This window comes from Pipra filicauda, unplaced genomic scaffold (assembly GCF_003945595.2).
Source record: "Pipra filicauda isolate LSUMZ 115617 unplaced genomic scaffold, ASM394559v2 scaffold89_size2521313_pilon, whole genome shotgun sequence".
Classification (NCBI taxonomy): domain Eukaryota; kingdom Metazoa; phylum Chordata; class Aves; order Passeriformes; family Pipridae; genus Pipra; species Pipra filicauda.
The window spans coordinates 497621-520581 of NW_024105086.1; the positions used below are offsets into that span (position 1 = coordinate 497621).

Genomic DNA, 22961 nt, shown 5'->3' on the forward strand with positions numbered 1-22961 from the left:
TTTACCCAGTGGTTTGAATTTATTTCAAGCACACAATAATACTCCTGTGACTGCTTTTTAATGAGCTGTTAATAAACAGATTTCAAACACAAAGTGAATTTCTGATACAGAATTTTTGTGTGCCTGCAGAAGAGAGTTACACCATATAGAGCTTCTTATAAAGACATCTGTGGTGTTTCTAAGTTCCTGCATCTGTAAGGGTTTTATCCTTTATTCACTGTTATAATCTCCTCATGTTGCCTCCACAGGCCACATAAACAATGGCTTGTTTCTTTTGTTTCCACTCTTTAAAAGAAGTACTATAATAGACATTCCTAAGAATAGCATTTAAGGATACATTTGCCTTAATTCATGTAATTACTGAAAGTTGTAGACACTGATTTTCTTGAGCTGGTCTTCTTAAGGCATCTGAATCTATGGTAAACATTTCATTCAGAGAAATTCAAATCTCTGATAAACAGAGATTTCAGTGCAGTCAAAAGTATTGGAAAAAACCCATATCCCCTTTAAATTTGTACTAAATAAAGAAATATAATTATTATTATTTATTTATATTTTCTACAGAAATACATATGTATATATGCATACATAAAATATATACACACATATATATATAAACCTATACATACGACCTTTTTCTATTTATCTGCTCTTTTACAGTCGTGCTTGGTTGGTTGCTGTTTCACCATAACCAGGATTTTGAAGAACTGACATTAATTGTAAGTAATTACATTTATTCAAAGATAGAACTTAACATTATTAACAGTATTGTTCACACCCCTGTCTCTACAAAGCATGGAACAGAAAAATATACATTCCCTTCCTCCCATTCAAACAGCTGTGGAGAACCACCCCTGGTCTGTCTTATCCACATGAGAAGCTCTTTAGAAAAAAAGGATAAGTAGCCTTTGTGCTCATGTTGAAATATGTTGTTAAAAACCAAGTGCTACCAGTACATTTTTAAGGTGCTGATACAGCTTCCTAATTAGGACATTACAACATTTTACACATTGAAATACTACACTCCAAGGAAATCGTGACTATTTAGTAACTCTCTGCATCTCCTGTAAAATTCATATTTAATTTTCTTTTAGGCAAAGAGCAGATACAAAATTTAGCTCCTTAGTGTCACTTGTTTTACTACAGCTTTTAAACATTTTCATTTTGTGCATAAACCAGTTTTAAAATACTCAGAAAACTCTTACAGAAATTAATGTACTCAAAATAAAAGTTAATCTGTGAAGCAAGAATGAGTAGTTACCCAAAAAAATTACTTCTGGGTCCATACAGCACAATTTGCTTTTTTTTCAAATAAGATGTATTTACAAATTATAAAATACTTGTCCAATATCCATAGGTTCATTTTTTTTCTTAAAATAGTATATAAAGGCTGAAAATAGGAAAAATTGTCACAATTTTAGTTTCAAAGCAAAATGAAGAAAGACTTCAGCACACTTACAAATCCATCCAAGTGTGCCAGGAACAGCCAACTGAAAACGTGGCACATCTGTGCAAACAATGGTTACTGTTGACTTGAATCCCTGAATTGTCCCATCTGAGCCCCTCAGCGTTGGAGAACAGGGTGGACAAAGAGTGATGGCCCCTGTTCAGTGCAGCTCCCACACTGGGAAAAGCTCCTGACTCCTCTGGAAACAGGAGGAGGAAAACAACTGGAGCTGGGACATCACACAGCTACCACTGGGACAGTGCCAATAAGAGTCCATGACTTACTGCACTTCATTGGTCATCCTGTAAATATTTTTTCACAGGGATTAAGATGCTTTTTTAGACAAAGCAAAAGACCCTGAATATCCTGAATCCATGTGTCATTTTATTTTACTAAAATTAATTTCAAAATAGAACAGAATCCTTAATTTTTATTTGGCTGCATCTAAAACTTCTTTGTGTGCTTCTGACTCCTACCAATGACCATTACACCTGCAATAAAACAGGTTTGGGATTGATTGGATTAGGCATATGTTTCCTGATCACATTTAAAGAGGGATTATGGAGATGAAGGGTGAACGAAGAAATTCTGTGGCTGTTTGTGTTGAGAATGACAAAATATTATTACTTTCAAACTCTGAATATGCTGACACTACTTTGGCTCTGGAAAAAATTTCTAGGGAGCTTGCTACAGGCAATTCAGTAGAATCAGCTGATAAATGCAGCTTGTTCCTTAACCAGCTATCCAGAGCTGCTTCCAGGCAGTTCCCTGGAGCTGGAGCCTTGCATGCAGCTTGATGGGGAGCTGCATCTTTCTGTCTATTCAGCTTTAGACCTTGAAAGCTCCCTGACATCTCAGTCCTGCATTTCCAGATCCTGCTGAGCAATTGCTTGTTCTCAGTCTGGTTGTGCTGCCGTGGTCACTCCCAACAGGAACAGTCACCCCATGGCAGCTGAGCAGCTGAAGCACACAAAAAATAGCTTATGTTTCCTTTTTTTCTTAGATCTCATTCTTTATAAATATGATCTCAAATTAAAGATTAAAATGAAATAAAAATAAATAATCATTAATCTTTTACATAAAAGGATTAAAACATTATGGAACTGCAGCTCCTTTTCATAGGATTTCTTTCCAACAGTATTTTGGGTCAATGTCAAGTGATGGAAATCAGTGCAACTCCCAACCATTTCAGAATCAGGCTCCTTTTAGCAATCCTTATTCTATATAAAAAAACCCAACCCAACAAATCCTTTTATTGATATTTTATATCGATGTAAATGTTCAACTGTTTGCAACAGTTTTAGAACAAATGCACGTTCTTTCCTTTGACAATCAAACAAAACAATTTAAGAAGATCTTCTGTAGTAGAATCACTGTAAGAAATCTTAAGAAAGTATTGTTAGAACCCCAAGACGTTTGCAGCTCTTGATTTGTCCAGAGTTTGCATCCAGGTGATGTCCTATATAAATATTCCCTGTTTGAAAATGGAGAGCACCTGTGGACAGACAGACAAATCTTTTGAAATCTCTTCAACCCTCTGAGACCTCGAGCGATTTCCTTGAAATCTGGAGTTGTTCCTCAGTTGGACTGAGGGTCATTTCGGAAATGCATTGCAGAAGGTTCAAAAAACTGCAAGACAAGTTTAGAGAGAAGGTTAATTATGGGTTGTTACCAACTGTTAACAAAAACTGGGCAAACCAACAAACCCATGTGATTTCTGACTCGCAGCAGACTTAAAAGAGAACTGCATGACAGGGGAGAATCCTCTTAGAATCTGATGCTCGTTGCCTGGATCATCAAAGCTCAGTTAAGTGTGTATGGAAATGGCTGTTTCCCTGAACTTTATTTTGCAAGTGTTTAAATTGAGACATGATATAACAACACATCCTGCCAGCTTTGTGGATAACAACATACCAGTCAAATACTGTTCCAGTTCTCGTTTCTTTCTCTGTTTTTTTCTCCCCACTTGCCATCAGCAGCATCTCATCTTCCTCAGCTGCTCACCTAACTCTCCTCCTGCCATCGTACTGAGTTCTCTGTGTCCAAATACTACCCAGGACTCAGCACATTTAGCCCAGTTAGTGAGTTTGTATCCTCCTCTGTTCCCAAACAAAAAGGTGGCCTCTGCTTGTTTCTCTGTGGTTTATTATCAAAAGTTTAAGATCATCTCCCTCTTTAGTGTCATTCACTCCATCATTCCAAGTTTTATTACATGAAAAAGTGTAATATAATGTTACATGTAAAAATTAAGATAGATAGATTTAGAAATAAGATGTGTAAGATGATGTGAAAACATCATATGCATTGTGAATTACATGGCAGAGAAGTACTTGTAGTCTTCTCTTTAAAAGGGGACTCTGCATCCTAAATCAAGCAAATTTTAAAATAAACTAAGTGTGCAATTCACCTACCAAGGTCACCATCATAAATTAGTATTCAGCTGAAGGATTTAGCAAGATTTAAAACAAAAAAGCAAAGCCAAAATATACTGTATGACAAAATAAAAATCTAGAACAACTTCTTATTTCTCAGAAAGGTTTGTTCTCCTTTCAAGAACTTTTCATTTGGCTAATTTAGACAAATGTGTCTTGTTTGCTACTGTATAGCTGTTGGGTTTGGGAATCTCCACAATGACAGACTTTGGTGAATAATGTTCTGCTCTCCAAACTAAACTAGTCAAAATCCTGGAAAGCTGCACTACAAGAACTGGTTATTTCAATGAATTTTTCCCCATTTTGTTTTAAACAAAAGCCACAGGAGCTCAGTGAAAAAAGCAAAGATTACAGATCTATATAGATATACAGATATATATTCAATTTACTTGAAATACCGTACAAAATGTGCTTTTTAAATTGAATAAGCTGAATAATACTGTAACAATATTTAATCTATTGGACTTGAGGGAGCCAGAAATTAAGTTGAACTGCCCTTGAACATGCCATGCTTTGCTCACCTAACTTTTGTATCTCCTCTGCTTGACTAGAAAGGCTTACTTATTTTTAATATGTTTTTAAAGCAAAAAAAATCCTAGTTTTCCTTGAAAGTAACAACTGGTAAAGTGATACAACATATTGATTTAGAAACCTAGCAGTGTATATCACAACCATTATTAGTTACAAATGAGTACATAAACAGGAAAATATAATTTATGAAGAAGAGCTTGATCAACATTTTACATAATTGTTTACATTCTTCATAATTCCAAACACCCCAGCTGTCAATACTTCTCTCTTTTCTAAATGTTGCTGTTGGATTTCTGTCTTTCTATGATGCTACTACAGAACATAATTTCTGAGCTTCTGAGCATATTTGTGAGCTTGCAAAGTAGCATTTAAAAATATTTATAGTCAGCACTTTGTCACAGACTTTTCAAGTATTTTAAAAGGCTAGTTCTAATGTAACTATTAATATACAAGGTTTAGTGTAAATATTACCTCACTACCAGGGGAAATGGCAACTGTGTTCCAAATATTTCTAGCTGCAAAGTGTGAAGGCTGACTGGAATCCCTGGAGAGCAGCTGGGCAAGCTGAGGAACCAACCCCTCCCCAGGAGCTGCACGGTGTTCAGGAGCTGCTCGCTCCTCCCCTGCTCTGCCTGACGGCAGGACTTTGCACACACAGTCAGGATTTTAGCAGCAGGATCAGTAACTCTGGCACAAATGCTGAATTTATCACTGGCCACGTTTGGAGTGGCCAGGAGTTGGCAGCTGTGGCCTCTTGAGAGAGACATCTGCAGGAAGGTTTGGCAGAGGCAGTGCCTCCCACCTTCCTGCCCTCCCGATTCCACAAAGCTGCTTGGCAGCATCTCCAGCTCTGAGACAGCATTTCCCACGGCACACTGGGGCAACAATCAGCCAAATTAGGGGCTGGGAGCCTCTGCCTCAGGCAGAGCCAACGTGCCCCAGGCACCTGCTCAGCACTGTCCTGGTCCCCTTGACCTGCAGCACCTCTGGGCTGTCTCAGACATTGCCCTCAGCTTTCCCCCTGAGCCAGGAGATGAAGGTCCAGCCCCACCAGCACTCACCCACAGCTCTCCAGCCCGTTTGGATTGATGTGGGGACTCTGTGCATTCAGTGCTATCTAAATACCCTCATTATCTCTCTAGCTGTCCTAAATAAAGCTAAATGTACCAATCATATTGACTGCAATGTACAGGGAGATCCAAAAACTCTATGGCAACGAGGCAAATGAATGTATTTTTTACCAAGGAAATGGGAAACCATTAACTGTGTTTAGGCAAAAAGGGAAAAATTAGAGATTTAAAGCGTTAAAGACTTAATGGCTAATCACTGACTGATTATTCTAGACACGCCCAATTTGCAGGGCACACATCTCTTCTGGACCTCATGGATATCTCTCTCTACCTGACTCAAACAAACTTAAGCAAAGAATTTAACAGCTTTATCTGCATAAAACAGTGCAGTTATATGAAAAAAATAGGGAAAATCAACATTAAAATGTATAAAACCAGGGATTCTCAACTCACAAACTTTACACTGCAGTTATTAATCTTTCATACCATGCATAAGAAACTTTTTTGGGGAGACTTACTGTACTACCTTACTGAGAAAACTTTAGGATATTAAAGTTCTTATCTCCTTCACTGCATTGCTTCAAAAGATAGTTCTACCATTCCTTACTGCACACAGGTAAAGAAATAGAAGAGTTAAGATGAATTTGTTTGCCAAGAATGACATCACAGACTGTCTTACACAGCATGTTGTGCTCAGTGCAACGTGGCTGAGAGCTGAGGGTTTGCATTTGCCCTCCTCAAGCAGCCCCTGTGCTGTGCTGAGGGCCACAGCTGCTCCAGGGCACTGCAGGCCTGGCTGGGCTGTCAGAGCAAACCTTCTGTGATTCCTCAGAAAGGAATCATTGCCTGGAGTCACAGGAGTACATGAACAGCTGAAATCATATTGGCCAAGTAAACATATATTATAAACAAGTATTCAGAAAATTAACTACTCACTTCCATGGTGTCTTTTGAAAGATAAACCACCCAGTACACCAGGTTGAATCCTGCAAATGCCACTGGAAAGAGGATCCTGGAATACTGGTCTATTTTACTGGCACCTCCAATAGCTGGTGGTTGTGGTGGGGCAGATGGAGGCACAGACACTGCCTGACACTGGGATGCAGTATTTGATATTATGCTGGCTTCAGGAGACTGCTCTGCCTGAGATGTTACAGAGTTTACTCGCTTCTTCAGGTTAGAGTTGGAGTCAGAATGCTGTGGAAGAAAAGAAGAAAGAGGGGAGAGGAAAAAAAAGGGTTATTTTTGGATACAGAGTCTTAGGTTTTGTGATCATTAGGCTTCTTTCCATCTTTTTACTCAACTTTCTGATTTTATCATTGCTTCTCTGCTATAGTGCAACCTAAGGAAATCACAAAAATACTGCAAATATACAGAGGTATGTTTGTGGCCTAAGGCTTTGCTGGAAAAACAGGACAGAATATGTACTTTTCATATTTTTAATGTAGTAATACATGGAAGCTACAAGAGAGAAAAAGAAAAGATGAAGCTAAATGGAGAGGAAGGTAATGATGCATCTAAGTTGCAATATATTGGTATGACTGAAGTTTATGCAGATATGGGTGAAGTTTAAACAAGATAACACACATGGCTGGCTCAAGCACAGTCTTCCCTGTGTGAACCCAGGGATAAGCTCAGTAAACACTCTCTGAATGAAGTCGAGCTGTCACACAAGAGCTACAAAATTGCTGCACAAAAGGCAACGGAGTAACTTTACAGGTGCTGAAGACATGAATGTTAAATTGTCGTGTTGTTTTTTCTAGGATGAAATTTCCTTTTCAAATATATCTCATGATTCCCACAGCGTTTCCATGCATTTGACTGAAGACAAATGTATTTAACTGTAATGGGGCAATTTTTATTTTCATTTATGGTAAAATGAAACCAAATGACTCCCATATTTTGTGCAATATTCGTAGCCAGGTCCAATTATTCTCAGAAAGCTGTAAGAAAACTCCTATGAAAATCCAGCCAGAACTCAGGAACGTTTAGAGCTTACCTTTTAGTTACTAGGCTCACAAGTATATTCATTATGTACATCTGTTTTATTTGTGGCCCAGTTGCCATTATTTTACTTTCACAAGAGTAGAAGCAATAGGTTTCTTCCTTGCAGAAATGGTTTAGGAACAGGGTCTGCCACAGGCTCCAAGCCTAATGGATATCAGTTGCCCACTTTCACAGAAGTGTCAAATAGAAAAATTTCAAAAACCTTGCTCCCACTGCCATATCCCAGGACTGCCATTAGTGGATGTGTGGAAGCAACCAAAAGATTCAGCTGATGGTTGAGAAAATACAGATGAATGCCAAGAGTGTTGAGTTGGATTTTATTGTTTCAATGAGGTGCTGTGGGGTTCTAACAGGTATTGTTTTGATGGGGTGCTGTGGGGTTCTAACAGGTATTGTTTTGATGGGGTGCTGTGGGGTTCTAACAGGTATTGTTTTGATGGGGTGCTGTGGGGTTCTAACAGGTATTGTTTTGATGGGGTGCTGTGGGGTTCTAACAGGTATTGTTTTGATGGGGTGCTGTGGGGTTCTAACCCAGAGCGACAGAAATCGCTCAGGCTCTCAAACGCAAAGCTAACATACAACAGTTTAGTTGAGCTTGAGCCTAAATCTTTGTTAATAAAGAACTGAAAAAAATCACTTCCTGGATTATTGATGAAAAATCGCACAACATACAGATATTCTTGGGTTAGATAAGTAGCTTTTTTGGTCAGCAGAACTTGATGGCCAAATGACTGAAGCAGGTGAGGGAAGTCTTAGACGACGTAAATAACTGGCAATATAACAGCACAGACATCTATAGTAAAATGGAAGGGTAACATTTGAATGGTTTTAAGGTAGAAAAGTACTGTTAGATATGCAATGTCCAAAGGCATTCTTTGGGAGTGATTTAATGACAACCATTCACTTAAATGTACTCCACTGTCAGCATTTCTGGGATTTATCTTGCAGGATTTCGAAGCATGGGAACAGATTTTGGGCAATCAGATAAATGACTGAGTCACTAAAGGGAAAAGCAGCATTTTCTGAAATACATTGCCTACCCTTGTACTTGGGCCACAATTTCTAGATAACAGACTAGCCTAACACACCTGGTGTCCCCTGGATGATTTAAAATATAGTTATAACAGGAATTATCCTTTCAGCAGTCAGTGTTACTGTCAGAGAATCAGAACAAGGGACGTTGCTACAACATGAGCTCTGCTCATGGATGAATGGACTGGTATCCAACTAAAATTAGGGAGAGATGATTTTAATCTGAATAAAAAGAGAACAACATTTTATTTGAAAAAAAAAAAAAAGGTACTTTTTCTGCATTTCTCTCTCTTACCTATTGCCTTTCTTCTTCCCCTACAACCCATCACCACTTCCAACATTATATGGTTGTTGCCGTGTTTGGAATGGTGTTAAACAGCATTCCTGCTCTGGGGCTGTGCCTATCTGGAACACAGATGTTTGGGGTTGTATTTTCCAGTAACACAGCAAGAAACAGAGCGATTTAAATGGGGGATGATCTCCAGATGTGTCACAGGAACAGAAAGAGGGTTATCCATGTCCACTTGCACTAATCAGAACAATAATCCCTCTCTCACACAGACACACTGAGCTGCCTGGCTGCTCCCAGTCCAGTTGCTGCCCTGTCTGCCTGCCCTGCTTTGAGCTGAACTGGACAAGCTGGAAGGTATCTTGGCTTTCACTGTACTGGGGAATAACTTCACCTTTGTGGAGAATAAGTGGTTCCAAAAAATGTAAGTGTTAAGGTGAATTTTAGCCCTTTTAGTCCTACAATATTGTGGTATAAGGTGGGTCAAATTCTGCTCTGGGTCATTCAAGCATGAATCAGTGATGGAGTTAATAGTAAGTAGAACAGATGTAGCATATGGTCTGTGGATGATGTTCAGCACTGAGCATATTTAGAATGTGGAGGTAGTAAAATCTTTGTGATCATTTGAATAGGCACTTGAAAAAGTGTAATCCTGGTTGGTATTTTCTTTATATTTATTAAATCCCATTCTTATAGAAGGAGGATTGCTATAAAAGGAGGATTATCTGAATGTGATTCCATCCCAAGAAAAACCCTAAGTAGTTCTTTACACTGTCTTTAACACTCTTGTGTTCCCATACAGCAACTCAGGGTCAAGTGTATTTTCTTGTGTACCACTATGAAGGATATGGAATTCTAAGTACAAATTTCTCTCCCACATGTAATGAAGATGTTTCTCAGTATGGTAGCTGACAGTAGACCAGACTTGCTGCCCCAGAACCACAACTCATATATTTCATTGGAATTCACTACAGTTGAGTTCTGAACACCAGCTACAGTAATTTTTCTACTATATTTAGATTTAACTTCTCCTTTTGACAAAGATTACCCACAATAACATCATGAAACATTAACAGAACACAGAGAAAATGGCAGTGAACAGCTTATTTTGCATAGTTCCCAGAGCCAATCCCTCAGAAAGTAAGGAGTGTGTTCCAGGGAGCCTGAAGAGTGGCACAGTGTCATAATGAAATATTGGCTTTGCTGAAGTCACTGAACCCCGAGGCAGAGCAGTGCTTTGGCACTCCTGTGGAATGTTGGTCCCATTGGGCAATTACACTTGCCAGTGTCTCTGCCCACCCAGTGACACAGAACAGATTGCCAGGTCCTTGTTTAGGGTGACCCCAGAACACTGGGCTGGACAAAGCCTGGCATATCTGTGGTCTGTAAGGCACAGTCTGCCTTCTATTAAGCTTTTGCAGCCAAGCAATCCCATCCCCTGGAAAGCCCACAAAGCAGTCTCATCTTGTCCATAAAGATGCTGCTCCCTCACAACTCTCCTCAATACCATTAGAACTTGCTTACTCTTAGAATATCTCAGGAGGATTTCAGCAAATTTCTTGGCTTCCAGATTTCAAAAAATACAGCATATATAACGAGGAGTAAACAGAATTCTTTGTCTGCCTTCTCTGATTTTGATGTGGATGGTAACTGTGATTTATGAATGCACTTTGTTCTTATGTTTCTTTCCCTCAAGAGATTTCTATAATTCATATTTGTAGAATTCTCAGCTCTTCTCTGTTGCTTTGTACTGCAAATACATATTCTCACTATCAGTTTAGTTTATGATCTAACAGTATCTTAAATATGCAACTCAGATACTGGCTAACTTTAAACAAATTAATATCTCTATGTCTTTACTTGTCTCTCTTTTACTCACTCACATCTCTTTTTCCTGGCAGCAATGCAGTAAAATATACTCTAAACATTTAGATAAAAATAATGGGTTATTTTCCCTTTCTTTATAATTTATTGGATTAAAGATATTGAACTTTGCTAATGTCACAAAACATACACACAAAAAACCCAACCTAGAACCAAAACTCAATGCCTGTAAAGGGCAGAATGCTAAATTAAACACATAACATCCTTTGTCTCTGCTCATCAGTAGATACAGTTTGAGCAGTTTCAAACATTTGTATGACACACATGACAGCACATGCTAATGACTCAGATCCCAAAGAGGGAGATAACATGGATTAGCCCCTCCATCCAGCAGTGGGATCTGTAAAAACTGCTCAGCTATTGAACAATCCACATGCAGCATCTTGCAGCAGGAAAGTCCATCACGTTATGTAACATCATCTTTTGGCCATGCCTGAAGGTACCTCATTCTTTACAGTCCTGTGCAGTTCCAGCATCCATCTCCTGACAGACAATCATTATAACCCCTAATTTAGACATTCCTTTGCATATCCCATCTGTGGGATCTGATTCAAAAGATGTCTATTGCAAACATCTATAAACAGTGTCCTGCACAATTAAAAGCTGACTATAGTTTAGAAGTCATTAACAGCCCTAGCTTTAGGCATCTCTTTAGGAAATTTAGGTTCCCTTTGCTAGAAATATTATGAGGAATAACATGCAGATTGGTTTTCATCATATTTTACCTTAGTAAAAGGGTTAAATTACTTAGGTTAAATAACTCACTTGGAGCATGGGAAAACCATGTTCAAATTCTTTCTTAACCTTCAGGGCCTGAAATTCATCTTTCTCAAAATCTAACCTAACCACCAGGTAAAGGTGATTAGGAGGAGAGGCTGTTACCGTATTATTTCAAAGCTATTTTACTTTGCATGGAAAATCTAGGGGTTTTCCATGCAAAGCAGAGGCAGAAAACATGACTTTGAAAAATATCCCCTGTCCATTGGACTAAAATTGCTGCCCCATAAAGCAGGTGCACATGAAGGACAGCAGAGACTGGAGCCATCGTCACCCTCTTTGCAGTGGGATGTGCTGTGGCAGAGTCTCTTCCTAACATTCGTTTGTAGCATACTGGAAAAATCATATCACTGCTACAGAGCCCCTCTGCTGTCAAAATATATTTTTCTGTGAAACAGATTTAAATGCTCAGAGTCACATTTGGCTCTTAAATCTATCAGTGTCTGTCCAAAACAATCCCTGTCTCTACCTTTACTTTGCAAAATTTTTGCAGCATAGAGAAACTGCTTCAAGTGTCTAAATGAGACAGAATTACACAAACAGCACTAGGGACAGAATAACACAAACAGCACTAGAGAGGTTTGTTTGAGGTTTTTTCCATAATTTAACTTACTTAATTTTGTTCTCATTGCTTCCCTGGGAAAAAGTACTGGGATTAGACTTCAGTGTTGAACAAAAAAAATGTTGAAATCAAGTTAATCTTTTCTTTTTCCTGTTTTGGAGTGTGATATCAGCTACTTCTAAATCTTCCTTACTGCTCTGCACTGGCTTTGTCAATCAGACAAATATTTATCTCAGGCAGAACCAAATAATCAGCATCTACTTTTTTTGTTGGGATGACAAAAAGTCAATATAATTGAAAGTTGCTGTTTGTTTTTAAGTCTACCTGATGATCTGATAATTGTGAAGGAGCAGGAAGGTCTCCCTAATTTGATGGAAAATGCCATGTTCTCAGTCAAGACTTTAATGCATGTAGCTGTTTCTAGGATGATCTCATAAAGGGTGCTTGATAATCCAAAGAGATGCTCTCTCCCTTAGTTATACTAGAACACTCATTAAACATATTCAATATATTCTGATGTAATTAAGGAATTCTAAATCCTCTACACCAGTGACATATGGCTGCTCTGCAGTTGGCCAGGGTTCTCAAAGAAAATGAGAATCCTTTTCTGCCCAAGCCATGTTATTTTGAAGCACAGGGACAAGGCTGTGGGGAGAAGGAAGCTCTCCCAGAGGGATTTCCCTGCTCTGTGCTGTTTTCTGTTAAAACAAGAGGTCTTTCAGAAAATAACTGGGAATCAAGCTGTTACAGGGTGGTAATCTTTTGTCTTTTAAATGTAGTCTCTCACATGGAAAGGATGTCTTTTGATCCATGGGGTGTATTCCCTGACCACCTCACAAAGCATTACTCCAAATGGTGCACTCCAGAAAGTGTCACCAATTCCCTTCTCCTGCAACTTCCATATTGGGATCTTCCTGCATAAAGAAAGCCATAGTGATGAAACAATAAGATTGATACAGAAAATTTACATTTGAAATGGATTAAAAAGCTAACTGTCATTGTGGTTTTTATACCTGTGTATATATAACACCTTTGGGGTTGACATGCTGAAACAAGCTTGGCCACCACCTGAATAAACACAGGGGTGTGTCAGGGGCCAGATGACTCCTCAGCTTGTTGCCATTGGGTTTTGCAGTGGAACACCCCTAGGTTTGTGTTTCACACAGGCCTTGCCTGCAGCTGATGAGCAGAGCAAGCCAAAGCCTGGCTCAGTTAACTGAGGTCAACAGGGAGGCTTTCCTGGAGCCAGCCCAGGCCTGCTGGGCTGGGAGCACCTGGATGATCTCAGCCAGACCACTGTCCCTCCTCCAAACCAGCACAGGTCAGCCAGTGCACCAGAGCTGCTCCTGCTTCCATTAGTACAGGAGAGCAGAATTTGGGCTTCTGACATCTTTCTTTCCTGAGTGTACAGACTTTTTGACTACTGTGTGAAAAATTCTGTATATTCAAATAAAGCAATATTTTAAATAAAATTAACTAGACTGAAGGGGGAAGAAGGGTGCTTCATAGTATTTTGAAATATTTTTGATTAAAATATATAAAGATTTTCTTTTTTCCTTTTTGCATTTATATATTTAATGAAATTAATTTCTTTCTTATGGCTTATAGTGCCTTAATTTCTTTTCAATATTAATACCATTATAAGCAAAATACAACATGGCTTACAAGCATAATGCTTCCCAGTTGAAGTGAAGAGCATTTGTTCTAATGAGCACCAGCAGCAAGATGCTGTGGAGCTTTGGTTTTGCTATTATATGGAACTTATCAATTATGAGTTTAATGGTCTGAATGTACCTAAATGTACTTTAACTGCTGTTTATAAGAAAATGTGAAAACATGACTATATGGTAAGGTGGTGTCCTGATACGGGCACCTCTTAGATTGACTTCCTTATTCGTTACAGACTCAGAAGTTTTGCAAAAGGTCATTCCAATTCTGTTATTCCTCTAAAAATGGAAATTGTTGTGGTAGTAAAACTGATTTTGAAACAGGAGGGCTATAGTGATAAATATATTAACATATGTTGAGAAGCAGCATTCATTACTTAGCCTGAGATGTAAGGAATAATATTTACAGGCAATTCTGACATACTTTTTTTTGATACTAGAAAGACTTCCTGTCTTTCGCATGTTCTAAAATCTATCCTTAATTTATGCTTTTTTTCCCCAAGCTTCCACCAACACAGATTTTTAGAGAAGTAACAGATGCCAAGTTTATGTAAAAGCTAATTACCCATCTTCCAGATGACCCACTTATGGTATGTACTGTGTCTGACAGTGATCCCATAATCATCTGGCCAAGGCACATGCTCCTTCCATTGTACACTCTCCTACAAATTCTGCAGACTTTCTGAGAACCACACTTGCCTGACCACACACACTGCCTACAGCATTGCTCAAGAGAAGTATTATGGATAACAGTCTAATGACTTTCCTTAAGTATCTTACCAAATAAACATCTCTAGTAAATCATATCGCAGATTTAAATAAACAGTACGAATAACTTAAGACTTTTCATTTTCTTGAATAAGAACAATGTCTGTGATAATCAGACACGATCTGGTTACATAATCTGTTTCAGGTTAAGATCACTTTAATATTGTTTTGCATTCACTACTTCAGCTGCCTCTTCCTATATGATGCTTATTATCAGAAAAGCAAGCAATTACCGAGACAATCTCGTCCTCTGCCGGTACAGTCGCTGCCGATAGTGCTGCTGCCAGTGCTGCTGCCCTGGCTGCCTTCCTCAGTGCTCTCTGAGCCTGAAGGTTGGTAAAGTAGTTGACAGCTGCAAACTCAATAAGTGCAGAGAAAACAAAGGCAAAACACACGGCTATGAACCAATCCATGGCGGTGGCATAGGACACCTTGGGCAAAGAATGGCGTGCGCTGATGCTGAGAGTGGTCATTGTTAGAACCGTAGTGATTCCTTGAAAACAAGAGAAAAAAATTGGGGGCATTAGAACTTTGCTTCAGCCCTGCTACTCTTAAATTCATATATATGCAAAAAAAAACCCAATACCTTTTTTGTTTTAGCTGTCATCCTACGTACTAACAAACTAACAAGTATTAGTATTTTGTATTCCTAAATAACTCATCCATACTGGCTTCAGCATCTGAAAGCTCTGGACAAACTTCCTTAATACATCAAGCAGACTGAAAGTTAAGATAATGACATTCTACACTGTGCAGCTTCTTCGAACTGTGATAAACGTGGTTATAACAAAATTCAGGCTCAAAATAGGGAGGATGCTGTCCTTGAGGGGTGGGTAAGTGAATGTTTCACAGAAATGCAGATTCACACACCGCCATTCCCCAGCAGCGATCCTCTCTTCTCCTGTTGTTGTACAAGACAGATCATGGCTTACAGAACCCTCACTGACTCAATCAAATTCTGCATTAAAAACAGTTGGAGCCTCTGATCCAAATATTTCAAGTAATAGGAGTTTGGTCCCCCGAGCTGTTGGCTTTAATCATTGGATATGTTTTTTAAGATTCACTAACAGTATCAGGATTTGAAATCCCCGTTGTTACAGATATGGAAGGACAGAAAAGCTACTTCTCTAGAGCTGCTTATCTATTTTCACACAACAAATCTGGTCATGTAGCTCATGGGCCCCATGGAGTTCTTCACAGGAATTTATGAATTTATTCCTTCTGCTTTGGAGTGTACAGCATTAATAATGTAGGAAATATACTTACTTCCCACTGCTGCCTGATACAGGCAAAAATGCAAGAACAAACTCATTCATTAACATACAAGCCTCTGTGACTCATATTTACTCATAATTATGCCTGCTAGGATGTGAAAACGGTGGGTATTTAAAGACTGTAAGGTGGAGAATATCCCCTTCTGCTCTTTTCTGCAGTTGGGAAAGGGTAGGTGGGAAAGTAAAAGATGCTACAATGTCATGTTGTGCTGATGAATCAATATGCTATGGATGATGCTCAGTGGAAGGGATGCAGTGTCATAGCATATTGCAGCATCCCTACTTACTATTTTCAGAGTTTTTCTGCAACTCTTTCACATGATCCAGCTTGTCAGCTGTCTGAGGTGAGCTATGTCCCAATGCCATTACTTAATATGTTTTAATGAAACACAAAGAGGAGATATAAAAACAAGTAGGATTTCTACTTCTCCCAAATCTGCCAGACTCATTCTATAATATCAATACAGGCGTGTTGAGCTGTATTTCAATTTCAGAAGTCCAGAAGGAACTTTTCAATATGATGTGTGATTAGATTAGAATCTGTCCATGTGCTAGTTAGCAATAAAATTTATATACTCTGTGTCTGAATAAAAACTTACTGCAGCAGGAATTTAACTTAGGAATAGGTCTCCTAGATAAGAATTCGCTCGCTGTGGACTGAATATTGATGACAGGCTCTGCACTGTGGAAAACTACTTTATCAAACTGAATACCAAATTACTGTTGGTAAACTCTGCAAATGATGATTGTTTACCCTTGTCTTCACACTCTGAACACTTCTTGGTAAGTTTTGAAGAATCTGTTACATAATGCAAACACTGAAACCTGATAACTGCCATCCATTTTAGAGGTAAATAGAGTCACTAAATTATTTTGTTCTGAGAAACTGGTTTGGGCACATCACTGTTATTCTACTATTAATTTCTCTTCTCTCGGTTTTAGAACTTACAAGTAAAAATGAAAATTTGTAATTCAACTGTTTGCAATATGATGCATTTTAAACCTTCTCTATTTTAAAATTTTCCTTTTTTCCCCGAAAAAGACTGAAAGTCTTTTTTGTCAAAAGGAATTTGCCCTCTTTTCCTTAGATGAATGCATTCAGAATCCATGGGATTCTGAATAAGTAAGGACTATAAATTCACAGTGTGCCTGGGAGAACTGCAAATGGAATAAGGATTCAACTATTCTTTTAAAATGCCAACATGACTATTTTCCACAATACTGAGAAAGTATCTATTTTACTATTTTCATAAAATATTTTCTAAGTCCATATTTACTTGTTTACTCTTCAGTATGAAATGTATAAACTGTTATTTCAGGGTTTGGAGTCTTTATGGAATAATTACCAAATCAGCTACAGACTTATTTGCACATTAGTTCAGGCATATAGAACTGACTTCCACTGCCCAGCACCTGGCAAATATATTTTACTCAAAATGTAGAGAATGCAACTGTAGAGTCCAGAGATGCACAACAAAGCCAACACAAAGCCAAATCAGGTAGCACCATGTTCAGTGCATAAACCTCCTATATATGTATTTTATGCTTCAGTTGCAATAAACATCCTTGAAAATCTATTGCCCGATATTTTATCATTGTAAGCACTTAAAAAAATCCCCAATTGGCAGAAAATAATACTTGTAAGTGCCTAATGATGCCAAACTGCATCCCAATGCCCAACGGGAATTTCAAGAACAAAAGTGTTGATCTTCCTTCAGAGGCACCTGAAGAAGTTGTGTTCACTTAGCTTTCCAAACAGTTTGCAATGCTTTTATGAATATCATTTCATGCAGGTAGGAAATACCAATTGACTGAAATCAATTTATACAAATCCTGTAACCTGCTAAGTACAATTACAGGCTCATTATGAATTATGAGACTTGCATCATTTATGCTTAGAGAACTTATTGATGCTTTTTGTCACTGAAGACAAGTCTCACAAAGAGACTTTTTGCATAGAAATACTGGGTTAATAGAAAATAGGGCTGCAAAATATGTACATGTGGGTAGTGGATTCATGAAGTTTCTGGCAAGTTTTATTATTTTTGCTTAGTATTTTTATTTTTGTTTTTATAGAAATAATAGCTGTGAGTGAAAGTCTGCCCCTTATCAACAAATGTAGTTTCAGAGCAGCTCAGTATTGAAGGGGGGGAGGCTGACAAATTTAATAGCAGAGCCCACACTAAAAATTAAGGAGACTCCCAGCTTTAATTCAAAGCACTGGAAAGACTCGAGCTCTGCCATGGACACTTTACAAGCCTGCTGTTGGTGCCACTGAACTGTGTCCATGGAAAGCCCTTCCAGCTGCTCAGATACCTGAGCAGCCAAGGGCAGGGAGCACTCCAGAATGACTGCTCCAGGAGGTACCTTATGGCAGAGAGAATCATTCCATTCCATGGGATTTTACTTTTTCTTTTCAAGTTTTAACACATACTGGTTTCACAAAATGACAGATCCGCAGGACAAAAATTCCTCTTTAAAAAATGAAGAGGTTGACGTTTACTCTGAAATTGTCCCTTGCTGCATAAAAAAATATATTGAAAAGTATCACAAATAAGTCTGGCTCATCAAACATTTTGACTAAAGAATTTTGACCCTCATGGACAGATTGAATATTATTTAGTTTAATTTTAGTATTTACTTTTGTTCACTGAAACCTCCCAGCTGCGTTTCCCAATCCTCACTGGATTACAGTATCTGACACAAAGGATTCAATACAGTGAATGAAATGAATGATAAAGGAACAAAACACAAATACCAGCCACGGTTCTTGCTGGAACAGATTCTTTGTTGATCCAAAACACAACTTGAGACAGGACTACAGTCATGATGCATGGAATGTATGTCTGAATGAGATAGTAGCCTATTTTCCTTTGAAGATGGAAATAGAGCAGCTGAAGGGAATATTCGCCTAAAACAAACAAGCAATGAAAGGAATGAATGAATGATACATGTGATGCTGAGCTGTTCAAAGACCTCAGTGCAGCATACCAAAAACTGTTCTGGCTGGAACAGACTCCTTGTTAATCCAGAAAGACACCTGAGAAAGAATGACTGTCATAATGCATGGAGTGTAAATCTGTATCATGAAGTAGCCCATCTTCCTTTGCAAGTGGAAATAAACTGTCATGATTACATATTCACCTGTTAAGAGACAAATATGTCAGCATTATTTTGGCAACATATGAGTAAACATTATTGGCTTAAACCCAACGTAATATGTTCTGAGGAAATCACTTACAGGCCTCCTAGTGGATAATAAAAATAAGCTGCTTAAAAAAAGGTAAAGTGACCTTATGGAAACAAAGGAGAATAATATTCATTTTTTTTTTCACTGGGGCAGGGAGGCAGGTGGAATTCTTCCAAAACTCATGAAAAGTTCTATGTTTAAAGAGGCCGTATTGAAAAGCTATCTTTTAAGAGACAATGGTTAGTCTATCCAAAGACTTTAGTTTTTAGAATAACAAAAGATAGTTAAACTAATTTGGTTCAATATGAGAAAAACCCTGTAATTTATTTTCAAGATGTGTTTTATAATGTCAGTAGTTCCCACATGGCTCCATCTTACCTGTGTTAGATTTAATTGTTTCACTAGATACAGTTTGTCCTATGAGGTCATACTGGAGAAGACTGGAAGACTCCTGTGGTACTTCTACAGAATGCAGGGGTCCTTTTTTCCAAGTATAAATTATTTCACTTTTTGGATAAGCATCTGAGTTACAGAGGGGAAAATTACCATTACTAATTATGTATTTTCTAAGCAATTGAAAAAATAAGTAGAATAATCCCTTTTGTGGCCCAAATGACTGTAAAAAACATGGATGCTGCTCCTACCATTATTAATGACAAAATGAAAACCCCTCAACAATAAGAGAATGGCTGAGGTGGGACCTGATATGCACTAGCTTTGGTTTCTTAATTTGCTGTAAAACACATACACTGAGTACCACAGCTCAACTAAATATTTTCAGAATTGATTAACACAGATCTACTACATATTTTCAAAACTGTAAGTAATATAGTTCCTTCTTGAGGGACCAACTTTGACTACTAGATTTATAAAATAATCAACAATAAAATATGCTTCAACAGTCACCCTTCGGTGAATAAGCCCATGTCCCTATGAATGGTCTGATTCTCAGAGGAAAAAGTAGAATTCCAGTATAAAAATATAATAAAAAATTTCAGCTATGTCATTAAGTAATGTCTTAGGACCTTACTTCTGATCTCACATACATGTAGACCAATGTGTTACTATAATGAACTGAGAGATGCAGACAAACTTACAGCTCCCAAACTTCAGTGGGCAAGCATGTCCATCCATAGGGAAGTTCACCAACCGCATGGGACAATCAGCATTAATGGTTAGTCTGGAACACATTAGAGTAGGTGACAATGAAAAAAATGGTATGCAGGAACTGCTGATAGAATCAAACATAAAGGTCAACCAAAATCAGAAAAATAGGCTCTCACCTCATTGTGTAAAGAATAGTTCCATTCTGCATAATTCTAAAAAGTTTGTTAGGAGTTGTCATATTATGAGCAATTGATTTTTTTCCATTTCTAAAAAATGTGTCTGGTGTCCAAATTTTACTGACCATTAAATTGTTCAATCTCAAAATTTCAGTTGGCCCACTAAACTTCAACCTCTCATCAGTCCATGTCTGCCGAAAGAAGACATCCATTGTGTATTCCTGTGGAGAATAAAGAGGTGGTTGACTCCTGTGTGGGGGTCAGCAGTCCTGAGTGCCTGTATGAACAGGAACTCCATAACACAACCTAACACACATGCCAATGGCACTTCATTTACTGCTTAAACACCCAATCCTATTACCATTAAGTAGTTACTAAAAAAAAGTCGTCCATGAAAACATATCCTATTTTCTTATTATTTGAAGAATAGGTAGAAGTGAATCAGTGAGCAGGTAATTCGATATGAGTAAGGAAAAAGACCTCATTGTCCTCTCAGAGATAATGATTTAATTTAAAGTGACTGAGGTCTAAGGAAATACAAATGTCTAATTTAGTATCCTTTCAAAGTGCAAAACCAAACTATCAACGTTTAATTGCCAGAAACAAAAAGACTTGCTCAGTCAATCTTCTGCAGCTTCCTTTGGATATTCACAAAGAAAAGACTGATCTGACCGAATCACTTCACAGTAGGATTATGGTGTCAAGTTAATATTAGTCTGTTATTTTTTTTAAGAATTCTTAGTAATATTTTCACAAGCCTTCAGAAAGGAGCTTCCTGCAGAAGTTGCTTAGGAAATGGAGCTAAACCTTTGCTGGGGTCAAGTTTTGTGAGAATGCAAGGTTGTGCCTTCTCTTGGATTGACCGATGAAGAGCTGCGGGAAAACTTTTGGTTGTACTTGGAGCCCACAGCTCCTTGCCTGCAAACCGGACTGCAGGCTTAGGCGAGCAGCTGTTGGAGGGGGTATACAAGGGCAAAACAGCAACCCAAGTCCAGAATGAGAACAGCAATGCCATCCTCACTCTCAGGACACTTTCCTGGGCTGATGCTGGAATGACAGAGTTCACCCAAGTCTGCAGCTCCCTGAATTTGGGGGCACCCAGCATGGCAAGGGGCAACTGTCTCCGAAGTGGCACCACTCCCCTGCAGCTGCTCGTAAGGTCGTCTCCTTCCAGGCAGCATTCCTGCAAAACTGTACCGGGCCACAGGTGCTCACAATCTTCTTAGCGGGGTTAACGAGGCGTCTTTAACCCCTGGCCGGTGCCCTCACCCGAGGCTGTGCCCCCCGTGCCCAGCCCAGACTGTCGCTGCCGGGAAATAGCTGGATGCGGCTCCAGCCAAACTGCTGGGCCCTAGAGATTGTCAAGGAGATTAAGCCTCGTAATCTGCTTTAATGACGGTCAACTCAGATGCCACCCTAATGAATCCCGAGAAAAGAGAGCAGGGGCGGCGAGGGGGCCCTTACCATCTCCACGTCGGACACGGGCCCGAAGCTGGTCACGTAGATGTCCGTTTTCACTTCGGTCACGGCGCCTGTGGGACACGGAGCGGGGCTGGGACACGGAGCGGGGCTGGGACACGGAGCGGGGCTGGGGGCGACGGGTGCGGGTCCGGCGGGGCCCCCTTGGTGCGAGGGCAGCACCGGAGCCGCCCCGCGAGAGCCGGGGCCGGGCACGGGCCCTTCGCCGCCCGCTCTGTGGGTTCCAGCGTCCCCCCCCCGACCCCTCCTGAGGGCCCCAGAGCTCCCGCCCGCCCTTCCCCGCAGCCGCCCCCCAGGGCACGGCAGCGCCCCGCTACCTCCGAATCCCGGCCGGAGCCTGTTGTCGTAGCCGTCCAACAACTTGTCGAGGATCCGGGTGATGTTTTCCGAGTACAGGTCCGCCCCGTCGCCCTGGTCCCCCAGCGCCTTCCCCAGGCTGCGGGGAGAGGTGAGTCCCCATCACCCTCCCGCTGTGGGGCCCCGGGGCAGGGCAGGGGGCTCGGCCCGTCCCGCTCCCCGCGGCCGGAGGGAGCCGTCGGGGCCGGCGTCACTCACCTGACGGCGACACAAGCCCAGGCGATGAGCAGAGCCATGCCGTGCCGTGCCATCCCGCAGGGCTGTGCGGGGCCGCCCCGGTGCCCCAGACCCGTCAGCTGGAGCTCATGGTCCCTGCGGGAGCGGGCGGGCTGTGGCTCAGCCCCGGGCCTGGCCCGGCTGTGCCCGGCGGGCGGTGCGGGCTGGGCTGGGCTGGGCTGGGCTGTCCGTGCGTGTCCCGCCGGGCGGGCTCCGCTCACTGCTCCGGGGCGGGAATTAGGGTCTGGAGGCACGGTGCGCGGTCGGAGAGCAGTGACAATAATCGAATAAGGCATTAGGGGAGATTAAAAGGAAGAAATCCACTGCTAGTTTTGGCATGGAATTAGCAGGGACCCGTTAGGAAATCTGGAAAAGCGCTGGCATCTTGCTGATAGAGATTATGTTAGAAATGGCCTCAGCTTTTATTATGTTTATGGTTCACAGGGAGATTATTATGCAGCTTCTGCATCATTAAAACTTGGGGGGGGGGGAGGGCCTACAATATACTGGGGTTTTTAACTTTTCTCAACACTTTTCCTCTTCATCAGTTCTTCAGAACTATACAGAGGTCTTGAGTATCTAAACATTAATCTTTGAAGATTGAACAGTAAAAGTTGGTCCTGGTTCAGGTTTCTGGATTGGTTTTAGAATTTTTTTTTTAATACTAAGCTGTTTTGAAGGGTTATAGATGCAGAT

The 22961-nt window shown here is 40.0% G+C and overlaps 1 protein-coding gene across 2 annotated transcripts; it reads right to left on the reverse strand.

Moving 5' to 3' along the window:
- Positions 1-2565: 2565 nt before the first annotated feature.
- GABRA6 (gamma-aminobutyric acid type A receptor subunit alpha6) lies at positions 2566-22399 on the reverse strand. Of its 2 annotated transcripts, XM_027711682.2 has the most exons (10): positions 22248-22399; positions 22010-22128; positions 21678-21745; positions 20214-20434; positions 20028-20110; positions 19309-19452; positions 18499-18651; positions 14700-14959; positions 6417-6677; positions 2566-3076 (listed from the first exon to the last, which is right to left on the reverse strand). In XM_027711682.2, the coding sequence occupies exons 1-10, from the start codon at positions 22298-22300 to the stop codon at positions 3026-3028; spliced, it is 1413 nt and encodes a 470-aa protein (XP_027567483.1). In that variant the 5' UTR covers positions 22301-22399; the 3' UTR covers positions 2566-3025. The 2 variants fall into 2 exon arrangements, with proteins under 2 accessions (XP_027567483.1, XP_039246914.1); XM_039390980.1 differs by lacking the exon at positions 22010-22128 and having other exon boundaries at positions 22248-22334.
- Positions 22400-22961: the final 562 nt, after the last annotated feature.